Consider the following 14,331-nt stretch of genomic DNA (forward strand, 5'->3'; position numbering starts at 1 on the left):
AATTCTATAGGGCCAAAACTCAGTTTGCTCTAAAAATAAATTGCATTTTTTTTTAAAAAAGGACACTTATAGATTAATAGAAACTGATAAAATAGATCAACCAAAATGCAAGGTGTATACCTGTTTGAATCTTGACAAAAATACTTTTGAGATAATTAAATTAACCATACATTTGAAACCAGATATTAAAGAATTATTGTTCTCTCTTTTTGTTTGAGATGTATTCTATGCATCAGATACATGGTTTTGTTTTATGTTCTTGTTAGCTATATATACCTAAATTAGAGGTAGAATATGTTACCTGAGTTTTGTTTTAAAATATTTCAGAATTTTTAAACTAATAGTAACAAAACAAGCAGAAAAATACTGGATGTTGAAACTTGGAGGTAAGTAAATGCTAGTTTGTTATTTTTTTTTTTAACTGATTTCAGCATATTTCCATAGTAAATTTTTTTCTTTAAATGGTAGCTATTGATACTGAGATAATTCTATTAGTTGTATTTCATAAATGGTAGCTACTATTGTAATTGAAAGGAGGGCTGAGAAACAAAGACAGAAAGTGGATTCAAACTACTACCAAATAAAAGAGCAAATACCAGTGATCTGAGTGAGGAAAAAGAGGAAGATTGATCAGGTTAACACTGGTGAGTGCATGAATAATCTATACAAATACCAGAAAAAGAGGACCAGTGATTGTGGCTAGTTCATCCTCAAACTCAACATATCTAAAATTGAGCCCATATTCAATTCCCACAAACATTTATCCTCTATTGTTTCTTATTTTAGTTAATGGCACAAGCCAAAATCCTAGCATATAGCCCTAAATCTTTCCCTTTGCTTCTTATTGCTCTTGAATTTATCACCTACATATCTGTCAAATTCATTAACTTATGCCCATCTCAGAGATCATTACTCTAGTCTAAGCAATGTCATTTTTGCCTGGTTTACATCAATAACCTCCCAACAGTTATTTCTACATTTAGTTTAGCTCCCTACCCCACATCTGTTCTCACCTCAGTAACTTGAGTGACAAGTTTTAAATTCATGTATGATTATCCAAAATTTTGCTGCAAAGCCTTTATGGACTATGAGCTGGTCAATACATGCACCTTCATACTTATATCACACCTCTACCATTTTGGGGGTTGCAGCCACCTTAACTGTCCTTAAATCCCTTGAATATACCAACCTACTTCCACTTTGGAGACTTTGAACATGCTATTCTCTCTGCCTGGAAAGCTCACACTCCTACTTTTCTCCCCTTCATCAAACAGACTTCTACTGATCCCTCAAGTGTCACTTGAAATGTCACTTTTCCCATAAAATTATCCCTGACTATCCCTTCTCTCATGAGACGAGAAAGGTCCTTCTGTCTGTTCCCTAATTTCTAATTTTCTCTTATAGCAACTTAAAAAGTAATTTAATCCAGAAAAAAAAGTTATTTAAAGTACATGTAGTTAAAATATTATTTCAAATTACTAAAATTAAAATAGTATTTTAAGAGACAATATCCTTCATGGTGATAGAGATTTTTGTTGTGCTTACCATAGCATTCCCATCTCTCCCCATGGCTGAGAGTTGGCGCTCAGTAAATACTTGAAGAGTATTTACTGGGCCCCTAATTCTACTTTATAGAGCATTGCACTAATTTCATGTCAGGTCATACAATAATCTCCCAAAATAGGATAGAACTCTTTCAAATCCTACAACCTGAAGATATCTAAAGAATGCACATCTATAGTCAGGAAGAAAGCACTCTAAATGGGATTTAATATTTAGGAACCCAAGATTGGCAATAAGACTGAAGACTACAACACATGTAGGCCAGAGGAGACAGTGGCCTATACTGGGGACAAATAAAGAGGTCTATTTAAGAACATCAACCTTGTAAAGGAAATTAATAGGACAAAGTACATTTTAGTAATTCCTCTAAGCAGGCTCTAAAGATTATGAAAAATACACAGGACAGCAGACACAAAAGCCCTTAAAGAGCATGATGAAGACTTTCTAAGTTATTTCACTGGAAGCCTGATAATGGGGCAAGTGTAAGGCAAAATTCTTAATTAAATTGAACATGAGACGTTGAATTCTGTCTGCGAGTATATAGAAAAGAATTATGAAATGCCACATGTGGTTCCAAGTAATGCAGAACCAAGGCTCCCCAGGGACAAGAAGTCTTGTGTTAATCTCTTTGTGACTCTGAAAGAAAGAGAGAAAAGATTAAGCCTCCTTGTGGAGATCATGTGATGACTTCCTGATCCCAGCCAGAGGCAGTATTTCCATGGAAACTTCTCTTCCTCTTCACCCACACACTGCTCCATGTACCTGCAAAGCCTGCTCTGTCTCAAAAAAGTTGTTTGGAGGAGCCGTGACTTTTTTCTTTTTTTTTCTTTAAATAATGAGAAAAACTCCAGCAAAAAGAGAAAAAAACAGAACAGTCTGACACTCTGGCATCATCAAAATAGTGACGGCTTTTCCTAGAATCCTTCAGCTAAGGATCCAAACACTAATGATCTCCTCAAAGCTTTCACTTTCTTTTCCTTTTTCATTAATTTCAGTGGACCACCCAGCTTTAAGTTTGGAGGAGGACAAAGAAGGAAGCTTCAGAGGGGCAACTTTGATTTGACTACTCTCATTTTGTCACTCTTCAGCTCACAAAAGGGCTCACTTTAGTTCAAACCACTAAGTCTTTAAGCCCCTCCGTGTATTGGCCCCAGGTTTAATTTTCTATGATGTGTGGAGGCCTATCTGAGTTTAATGCTCCAACTCGACAGATGAAACACAGTTCCCACCTCTACACGTTTCCCCTGTCTCAGGTGTTGTATCTATTCTGAACTGTCTGTCCAACTTATGCCTACTCCTTGAGGTATTAATCAAGGGCACTGCCTTGATAACACTTGCATATTATTATCCAAAATTATGCAATTCTTTCTAGTATCAGCCCACAAATACATCTCTTCCATTAAAGGTTTGATTTACTTATTGTCTATACTACTTGTTTGAAAACTAACATAGTTAAATTATATTTTCAGCCATGAATTTTAGTTTCCCTAGCTCACTATACAGAGAAGGAACTTTTGAAATAATTGAGATGACCAAAAAATATTTGCGAAGAAATATATTTCTCCTTTTTCATTCACTCACTAATTGAGAATTTCTTTGCCCAAAACACATTGCAAAAACATTTTCAAATAAATTCCTAATTTCTAGAATTTATAGGAAAAACAACATGTCTACAGCATTGGAGAGAGAGAGAGATGCAGAGAGAGGGAGAAGCAGAGAGAGAGAAGCAGAGAGAGAGAGTGCACTCTTTGCTGTGGGGTATCCCCACAATGAAGCAAATCAACCAGCTATCAAAGTGAGCTATCCTTAGGAGTTGTCAGAAAATGCATCAGGATTATCAGGTAAAAGTATAAGATTTTTTTCTAATACTTTGTATAAAATAAACGAACTGAAATTCAATAACATATAAGGAATTATCCCTGGACTCTGAAGATAATCTCTCTCTGCATACAGAGTTCTTCAAATATTGTAGCCTGTTTACGGTCTCTGAGAAATAACCACCTAAAACCCATAATCTTTAATACTTCCTAAACTTTGTTAATAAGAGAAGTTCTATTCCTGACACTATCTCTCATTTGCAACTTCAAATCATCATTAATTTTGTAGTCTATTAACTGGGTTTGCTTAGGTCAGGCATTATTATTATTAATCTTATTGTTAATATTCTAACCATAATAATTAAACTATTAATGGTGAATAGAGTTTTTCACTTTAACATAGACCTATCCACTGGTGGGATATGAGCCAATTCCAAAGAAAAGTCAGTCATGTGCTTTTCAGAGGATAAAAGCTTAAGATAAAGACTAAAAGTGTTTGATACTGGAGGTGGGAGTGGTATTATATAGGTCTCAGCCAAGACATGTGATAATCACTGTAGGAGTAGCTGGAAAGAGAAGTCTGTGACTCCAATTAGCCAGCTTCAGCAGACCTTGTGAGGACTAGAGGAAGAATGATCCTGGCTGTTTTGTACTGCCTGCTGTGGAGTTTCCAGACCTCCGCTGGCCATTTCCCTCGAGCCTGTGTCTCCTCTAAGAACCTGATGGAGAAGGAATGCTGCCCACCATGGAGCGGGGACGGGAGTCCCTGTGGCCAACTTTCAGGCAGAGGTTCCTGTCAGAATATCCTTCTATCCAATGCACCACTTGGGCCTCAATTTCCCTTCACAGGGGTGGATGACCGGGAGTCGTGGCCTTCCATCTTTTATAATAGGACCTGCCAGTGCTCTGGCAACTTCACGGGATTCGACTGTGGAAACTGCAAGTTTGGCTTTTGGGGACCAAACTGCACAGACAGACGACTCTTGGTGAGAAGAAATATCTTTGATTTGAGTGCCCCAGAGAAGGACAAATTTTTTGCCTACCTCACTTTAGCAAAGCATACCATCAGCTCAGACTATGTCATCCCCATAGGGACCTATGGCCAAATGAAAAACGGGTCAACACCCATGTTTAGTGATATCAACATTTATGACCTCTTTGTCTGGATCCATTATTATGTGTCAATGGATGCACTGCTTGGGGGATCTGAAATCTGGAGAGACATTGATTTTGCCCATGAAGCACCAGCTTTTCTGCCTTGGCATAGACTCTTCTTGTTGCGGTGGGAACAAGAAATCCAGAAGCTGACAGGAGATGAAAACTTCACCATTCCATATTGGGACTGGCGGGATGCAGAAAAGTGTGACATTTGCACAGATGAGTACATGGGAGGTCAGCACCCCGCAAATCCTAACCTACTCAGCCCAGCATCATTCTTCTCCTCTTGGCAGGTAAGATGTGCTGGATGTATGATGTCAGAGCAGGGAGGAACCTTAACAATCACTTCTTCAGGCAGGATATAAACTTCTCTTCTGAACACCCCACTGCAGCCCTGACCAAGGATAGAAATGGTGCCCTGTTAAGAACTCTCAGTGTACCTTGTATTTTTCCTTTATAGCACACTAGATATTTCTGTAATCATTTGTCTGATGACTTCTACTAGGTTTCTAAACTGCAATGAACAGAGTACTTGATTCATTATTGTATTTCCCAGAACACAGTATGGTGCCTTTAGAAATGGCAATAGCGCATTATGTATTTTGTGAATTGAATAAATGAATGAATGAATGCATATTTGGATGATTCAAAAAATGATATACACTAATGTTTCTGAAAAATAAATTACTCACAACAGGATTCATATAGTGTACAAATTAAAAATGCAAATTCCTGGCTCTATCCCAGACTCATTGGTCAGAATCTTCAGGAGATAGTCCTGAGAAGGCACAATTTACTAAGTGTCTATGTTGATTCTTTTAATCAGGAATGTTTGGGAAATAAGTATTGGATTAGATCTTCATTTTTGAAAGTATGAAGATCCCGAAGCTTAAACAGGTAAATAATGAAGATGGCTAATATTCATTGAACATCTAGCATGTGTAAACCCTGTGGCAAGTGTTTTTGTGCATTCGTTCATTTCATGCTCTTATCAATCTTTCCCTATTTAAGAGGTTATAAAGGTATCAGGTAACTTGCATAAGATCATACAGCTAATAAGAAGCAAAAAAAAAAAAATCATTTATTCTCTAATAGTCTGGCTGTATGACCACTGTATCCTATTTCCAAGGATGTAACTGCTGTGATATCTTTAGCTAAAGGATCTGGTTCATTTCTCACTTTTTCTTTAGGCTGCATTAGAAGTTAGCTTTCTTTCTTAGTCCTTGAAAACTTTAGATAAAATATGAAGGATTACTATTTGGAATTGAATTCCTATTTCATCTATTCTGAATTTTTCATTTTGAATTAGGGGCAAATGGTAACCAAAGAAATACGTGTTTAATTATTTATCATTTAAAACCATATGTTAAAGGAATGCTCTTCTGTCTGTCTTCCAAAAATTTCGAATACAGTACTTTTGACTAGCAATGCTCTATGAAATTAAGCCCAATATGTGAATGGGATGAGAAGAATCTTGCACTCAATTTCTCACAATCTGCAGTTTTGAAATGTAGATCGCATTCTCCACCGAACCAAGTTTGTACCCCAACCCAATTAAGTCTATTGAAGTTCATATTAAAAATGGCCACTGTATAATTTTTGGTGTTATTAGTCAGCTATTTACCAAATGTAATGGGTTTTGTGCAGGAAAGGCTAGAAAAATGTGCTTGGAAAAAAATCTATTTCAATAAGCTTTCAGACCTCCTACCTTAATCTATAATGTGCAAACTCTCATCTAGCTCTCATATCCTGTGTTCCTGTTTAAAAAAACTGCCAGGATTGGACATGGGATTTTCAGTCAGTTATTATGCTTTGTTTAACTATGTGGTTTAACTTGACCCAGAAAGGTTGGAGGACTGTCTAAATTACTAAAATAAGCTGCAACATCCACAGGAAAGCTTAATAGATACACATTGATTTTTAATTACATGAGATGTGTAATACAAGATAATATCCACGGCTATATGCGTATTGTTTTCCTAATTACTTATTGTCAAGTGGAACTTTTTCCTTTTTCTTTTCATGAATGTGTTCAATTTTAATGCTTTCTAGAAAAAAAAAAAAAAAAAAATGTGTCAAGTGGGTAAGCCCTGAACTGAAATTGTTACAATTATCAGCTTCAACCTTATTCCATGATTAAATTTCTGTGTAGAAACAGGTTTTAAAAATAAAATTAGAAAATAGAGTGGAAGGAAGATGATTGAAGAGAAACAAGGAAATCACAGTTTAAGAAAGGTGAAATGAATGAACATTTGCTGCTCACCTACTGTGTTTTAGTAGTGTCAAGGGATTATTAGTGGCAGAGGTGACAGTCAAACCCAACTCGCATTGGCTGTTTCCACTCCTTCACACAGCCTCTCTGGTTACAAAGTCCTTATAAAAGTTAAGATTGATTGCTTACATTGATTTAATTCAGAGTTCTCAATGTCAAAATCACCTAGGAAGCTTCCAAAAAACCATTAAAAATAAAAAATAAAAACTGTTGCAAGATTTTTACGCACCTAATTTCTTGCCAGAAATTCAGATTCAGGTGGTCTTCCGTGAGGTTGTAAAAGTGTAAAAGTGTCCGGGTGTGTTTGTTTTGTTTGTTTTGTTTTTGTTTTTGTTTTGGCAGTGGCGCGATCCCCGCACGCTGCAACCTCCACCTCCCAGGTTCAAGTGATTCTTCTGCCTCAGTCTCCCTAGTAGCTGGGACTACAGGGATCCACTGTCAGGCTGAGCTAATTTTGTGTACTTTTAGTGAAGATGGGGTTTCACCCTGTTGGCCTGGCTGGTCTTTAACTCTTGACCTCAAGTGATCTGCCGCCTCAGACTCCCAAAGTGTTGGGATTACAGGCCTGAGCCATCATGCGGGACTTGGAAGTGTTTGCATTTTAAAACCCTCATTTTGTGATTCTAATGTGCAGCCAGCACTGAGAATCATTGAGTTAATGAATATGGAGATTGTTTTGGTATCTCTTTACTTTCACTTTACAAAAATGCAGGTTCTGTAATAAACACACCATTAATTTGAATGCCTTTGCCCAAATTGAATGCTTAAATTAAGAACTAGACTATCTTGTGTGAGCTGAGACAAATACTTTCCAGATTGAGTTAATTAAGACCTTCCAAATTAGCTATGCTGATTCACCTTTCACATAAAGCCCTCTTTTTTTATTGGTTTCAGACATCATTTTACTTGACCCCAAAATTGAGATTTTAGAGATTTGATAGCATTTATTAACTCTGAGCTGAGAGATCTTCAATGGTATCTAGAGTAGTGTCTGCATTTTATTAAAAAACTATAGAAAAGTCTAAAATGGTAGGATGATTGTCCAAAGTCACACATCTGAGGACTGAAACCAAGAGGCTCTGACTGCAGTGCTTTTTAAGTCAACAGTATTATTTCTTATTTATAAGGATCCATTTAGGTTCAGAAAAGTTCAAGTAACTCACTAATTTCTAGATGTATAATTTGATATGTAAACACTTCGACTCCCTTAAAAGTCTCCTGCCCCAGACAACATAGGCAGACACAGTGATGTAGTCCTTTTAATTTATATCATAATGAAAATATTCTGAGACTTTTACTGATCCACCTCTGTTACTCTAGTAGAGTCGACTCTCTCCCCTTTGTGCTGTCATTGTACTTTATACAGATTTATATCCTAGCACTTGTAACTTTTCATTACATGCAATGGTTTCCAAGTCTGTCTGTATCTACCAGTCTGTCAGCTCCTCCAAGGTAGAGATCATTTCTAAATATTTTTGTATCCACAGAGCACAGGACTATAATATATATATATAAAACAGGCTTTATAAATACATGCTGAATTTAACAAAATTTAACATCAAAGAAATGTTAGCTCCAGTGCTAACATAGATCAAATATTAAACTCTGCATGGGTAGATTTCTAGGACCATTCACTGCAGTTTTTTATAGCACTGGATTCCCAATGCCTAGGATGCAACAATGTCAACAGTAGCCACTTACTCACACTTGGGTATAAGATATTTTGTGTAGTTCTCTCTGGTTGTTCCATATGTATGTCTGTGTGTGCATGCAAAGAAAGAATACAGGAAAGAAGGTGAAGCAAGTTGCATCATAGCTGAGTGTGATTTAAATGAAATTAATATTTATTGGTCAGAGTTTTCTATTAAATATGTTAAAATCAGGTAATTAATTTATTTGGAAATATTGTGTTCCTAATTCATGTCTGTTGTTTGTTTGCTCATTTATTTGTTTAATGACTAAAGCTTTTAAAGGAGGGCCGGGCGCGGTGGCTCAAGCCTGTAATCCCAGCACTTTGGGAGGCCGAGACAGGCGGATCACGAGGTCAGGAGATCGAGACCATCCTGGCTAACACGGTGAAACCCCGTCTCTACTAAAAAATACAAAAAACTAGCCGGGCGAGGTGGCGGGCGCCTGTAGTCCCAGCTGCTCGGGAGGCTGAGGCAGGAGAATGGCGTGAACCCAGGAGGCGGAGCTTGCAGTGAGCCGAGATCCGGCCACTGCACTCCAGCCTGGGCGACAGAGCGAGACTCCGTCTCAAAAAAAAAAAAAAAAAAAAAAAGCTTTTAAAGTAGAGGCCATGTTTGTCATCAATTACAATAGTTCATTATATTTGGAGGTGGAGGGTTGCTTAACATTTAAGTACAAACTACCCGTGCTCAACATAATTAGATCTAATGTTATGCAACCAACAGATAAGCTAGCCATAAAAATATAAGGGGTATCAGGAATAGGTGTCATGATGAACTGAAACAAAGACGGAAAACATTTCCTAGCTGATAGACATGAGCGAATTGTGACCAGGGAATTCACTCATCAGGCGAAAACTACATCACATGGAAGCAAACAGTTGGAAGAAAAAAAGTCACATTTCAGCAGAGAGTCATGGGTTTTAGGTAACCATGACAACAGCTCAGTGAAATAACAGCTTCTCTTTTTCCTTTATGAAAAACATTTTGTGGAATGTCATATGGTTTACATTTTTTTCCCCAGATAAACGTCTAATGCTATAACAAAATCTTTGCTCCTAAAAGCTTTTAATAGCTGGCAGTTTATGTTATTTCTTTAAATTTAAGAAAACAGTATTTAGGTTACCTTCCTCATTAATATATCTCTTTCTTCTATCTCCCCTTTTTTGCTTTGACTTGGAACACTTGATCTCCTCTCCCAGCATATGTTATATATGTTATAAATCACTTGTGTTGAAATAGAAAAAGAACACAGTCATCATCAGAACATCCAGGTTTAAATTCTACCCCTGCCATTTGGTAGATGACATTGGACCAGTTATGTAAAATCTTTGACCTTTGTTTTTTCCCCAAGAGAAAAAAAATGAGGTAGAATTACCATCTATACTTATTTTGTGTGTGTGTTAATAGGAGGATTAAATGGAATGGAAAACAGAACAATGTAGTACAAAGAGTATAGTCTTTTCAGTCACATCAGCATGAATTTGAGTGAATTTCCATACTTACTTAGCTACAAGACCCTAAGCAAGTTACTTAATTATTCGGAGATGATTTTTGTCCCTAAAATTAGAATATAGGTTAAAGCATTACTGTGAAGGGATTTAATAAAATGTGTTTATATGGCTTGTTAGGATCTGACATATTGAGTTTCATGTGTGGAAATAATTAATATATTTTTAAATGATATATCAAAGTTAGATATTATAATAATGAATATTCAAACAGTGTGATACATCCAAAGTTAAAAACAATTTGGTGACCTGCCCAATGGTCTTGTTTTCAAAAATAATTGTAATAGTTGTCATTATCAAACACTTCACACCTGGCACTCTGCTAAGTGCTTTACATATGTTAGATTATTTGATCATTGATGGAAAGGTATAATTCCCATTTACAAATGAAAAAACTTAATACTCAGAGAGCTTAAGTAACTTGCCCCAGGCCATGTAACTAATGGGGTCAGTATTGGAAACCAGGTCTTTCTGACTAGAATCTTCATGATCATAAGCACAATTTTAACAATTTCTCCTAGCCTGCCTCCTCTCCTGTATGCAGTGTAAAGATTAAGGTTTGGAGTTTTTCAAATTATTTCTGGAAACAGGGTAGATTTCCTCCTCGTTAGTAATACCTCCAGTCATCTGAACACTTAGTCACTTGGCAGTTGGCATTTCAGCAAAAATAGTTTCATTCAAGCCTCTCTAATTTAACTGAGTCAGCTGTAGGAGTCTTTAAGGCGGCAGAATCTTTTGAAAATATCCTGAGATTACTCAAAGAGGAATAAAAATGATTTAGTCTATATACTTGTAGTGTCTAGTTAATCAAAATTATAAAAGCATCCAACATATTACATTCAATGTAAAAGTTAGGTTTTATTCAAACATTCCTAAACTATTAACACATCATAATAAACGTAGTGGGTATTGCTTTGTAATCAGGAAGCTTGTGTTTTAGTACTTTGGTTTTGACTCCAAACATCATATATTCCTAAGACAAGTCACTCAACAGTTCTAGTTCTCAATTACATACAGATGAAAGGATTTAGGAATGTTGTGAAGTATAAGGAAAACTAGAAACTGGCATTAGTTGAGCCAGAAATTATTTGTTGAATAGTTTCTTTTCATATATCATGTCATAGTACATTTTTAAAAAATTGAGATTTAGCAAGTTTAAACAACATATTCATTGCCCCATGACTAGTAAGAAAATTAGCCAGAACTGAAGTCACGTCTACCTGCATTATGGAGCCCAATTTTTTCTCCACCACACAATGCATAATTCATCAGTTAGACCTTAGTGACCAAAAATTAAAAGTAACTTCTCTGAGCATTTCTTATCTAACACAGTAGCAGCCATCTATGGTGGGGGACTGCCCATTCAATTCTATTTGAGATGACTAAATTTGTTTATACATGCTTATATATAGCAAATTCCGTGGGATAGGGGACCAATAAAATAGTCTTATTTTCAAATGTGATGCAAACAGTTGACCAGTAAGACATTTTACCTTTAAATTACTATTCTATGTGCCTCACCTACTGTTCACAAAATTATAAATCATAACATGGGACTTTATACCCCATTAGCCTTTTGTAGTCTTTCACAGTCTGGCTTAGTATCCTCATCATGAAAATAGAGATAAAATCATAAAAATCCACAGGGTAGTTGTGAGAATTTCAATTTTTAGTGTACACAGTGATAGCTCCCTTATGGCCTAGGACAGAGTAGGGACTCAACATATGTTTACAAAAATAAGTTCTAGAAATATATTCTATGGTAGAGGTAGTACCAACAACATGACTGAGAAAAATGAGCAGTCAACACATACTTTTTGTAGGAGATTCTTTGGCTCATTCATTGACTCTGTTCATTCATCCAACAAATACTTATTGCACATCTACAGAGTGCTGGAAACTGAACTAGATTCTGAGGGTAATGAAATAAACAACAATGTAAAAATAAATGTGTCTTCATGAAGGATGCATTTTTATAAGGGATGTAATAATCATTGTATATTAGAGACGAAAATGAATAAGTATAAGTTGGGTAAAGAACAATGTTATCTCCCTAGTGGTCCCAAGCCTCCCACAGAAGCATGCACCTGTTGTGGACAGTCAATGATGGCAGGGTGGACTCTCCTGAATTTCATCTTTTGCTTTGAATTTCTCTCTCACTACCTAATTACTCTATTTTATTAAATGTAAGGTATCAATGAATTTAAGTGATGCATTAATTTATGTACCACTAAGAAAAACTAAAATTTATGTTTTTCTTAAGAGCTATTTTCGGCTTATGTAGTCATACATTTTTATCATAGTTTATTCTTCTGCCTACATATAAACGAAACTATAAGAAAAATAATTTGGTGAAGGATTCCTGAATTTTTTTTTTACATTCAGAGTCAGTAGCTTTTGAATTACTTTTTAAGTCAGAGTCAACAATGCTTGTTTTTTACTAATTATTTGCCTTGGCCTTAAAGAATGAGTAGGATATTAGATGCACGGCAAAAAGTGGGCATGCTTAGCCACAGTCAGAGTCATGGAATGGAGAAGCACAAGCAGTGTCAGAGAAGAGTAGACCATCTGACTTTAGCAGCAGGATCACACAGGATGTGAGCACATGGAGAATGGTTGCCTGACTTGAGATGTTTTGGAGGTAGAATTGACAATATAAAAACAGTGCCATCACATGATGCTCCATGCTCAGAAGCAGACCCCACATTTGAGGTTTAATGATCTGTAGTCTTGATGTTGAAATTCTTATTAATCTTATCTTTGAGTTTGTGCTTTATAAGTGAAGTTATAGGGACAATGGAGCATATGCTTGGTTCATATGTGTCCTGCAGACCTTTTGTTCTTTGTTTTCCTGGGATGAGTCTCAGCTACCACTAACCCATCCACCAGGCCCGTCTAGTTTCTGCTTCCTCACCCTCTGTCCAAGGCCACTGGTGGGAGGAAAGAGGTCAACATTGCACGTCACTCTCCAACCCTGGTGGGTTCCTTGGTCCAAGCAAGAAGAGGTGTGAAGTTGGGTGTTGGTCCCATGATTTGTTGGTTCAGGGTAAAACAGAGGCCTTCTCTACTGAGACTGGCTGTGCCTTAGCATGGTGCACAGGTGATTACATATGGGCCTCTCACCCAGCATTATGGACTGAATTGCATCTCCCAAAAACATGTGTGTTGAATCTCTAATTCCCAGTGTGACTGTATTTGGAGGTAGGGCTTTAAGGAAGTAGTTAAAGTTAAGTGAGGTCATAACAGTGAGGTCCTAATCCAATAGTACTGATGTCCTCATAAGAAGAGGAAAAAGACGGAGCTGTCTCTTTGTGTATACATAAACGGCCTTGTGAAGATGGAGAAAAGGTTTCCTCTGCAAGACATGAGAGACCTCACCAGACAGCTTGATCTTTGAATTCCAAACTCATGAACTTTGAGAAAAGAAATATCTGCTATTTAAGCCACCCAGTCTGTAGTATTTTTTTATGGCAGCCTGAACTAATCTACCCCCCTACTCAAACAAGTCTTAGCATGGAGGTTTCAATCCCTAAGGAGTCACCTATTCACTGTAGACTGAGACTGTGGGCCACCTATTCCCTGTAGATTGAGAAAGTAAATACTGATTTCTCTACCCACAACCAAGGTCTCAACATTTACCTGGTGCTGCAAATTGCATAGCCAGTCCTGCCTAGAGCACAATATTTACAGGTAAAATAGACGAAGAAGAGCTAGTAGGACACACCAAGTAGTAATAGCAAGAGAGAAAGGCAAAAATCAAAGGGGATGTGATTATAGAAATCAATAGATAGAGGAAGACAGAGGAATGTGTTTTGTGAAAGTGAAAGTGGTCAACTGTGCCCAGTGCTATGTTAACATGAGGACTTGCAGGGATAATTGGATTTTATAATATGGAGTCTTTGAAGGTTCATAAAAAATTCATTGGTCAAGAGATGACAGGGGAAGATGACTAGAGTGCCTTTATGTGGGAATGAATAGCCAGGAAATGGAAGCTTCATTTAAGATAGTTGTTAAGATTTGAGTTTTTAATCACACAGTCTATATTCAAATATTCACTCCCCCAATTTTATAAACTATATATGTTTGATGAAGTCACTTAACCTCTATAAGCCTGATTTCTCATTGATGAGATGGAAATATCAAGATAACTCCTCTCATAGAATAATTGATTTATTGTTATTGATTTTCAAACCAAAGTCTTAAAATGTCTTTGTGTCAGGCACCATACCATAACACAATAATACATAGTGAACAGGATACAGTTTTTATTTTGGTAGAGTTTATTGTCTAACAGGTATGTTTATAAAGATTAAATATGTATA

At 36.6% G+C, this 14,331-nt stretch overlaps 1 protein-coding gene across 1 annotated transcript in view; it reads left to right on the top strand.

Moving 5' to 3' along the window:
- The first annotated feature begins 3,515 nt into the window (after positions 1–3,515).
- TYR (tyrosinase) overlaps positions 3,516–14,331 on the top strand; it is a 125,110-nt gene continuing 114,294 nt past the window's right edge. The window contains exon 1 of the mRNA XM_033205968.1: positions 3,516–4,831. Within this exon, the coding sequence (XP_033061859.1) occupies positions 4,013–4,831 (819 nt within the window). The 5' untranslated portion in view covers positions 3,516–4,012. The remainder of the gene's footprint in view (positions 4,832–14,331) is intronic.

Source organism: Trachypithecus francoisi, unplaced genomic scaffold (assembly GCF_009764315.1).
Source record: "Trachypithecus francoisi isolate TF-2019V2 unplaced genomic scaffold, Tfra_2.0 Lachesis_group8, whole genome shotgun sequence".
NCBI classification, from domain to species: domain Eukaryota; kingdom Metazoa; phylum Chordata; class Mammalia; order Primates; family Cercopithecidae; genus Trachypithecus; species Trachypithecus francoisi.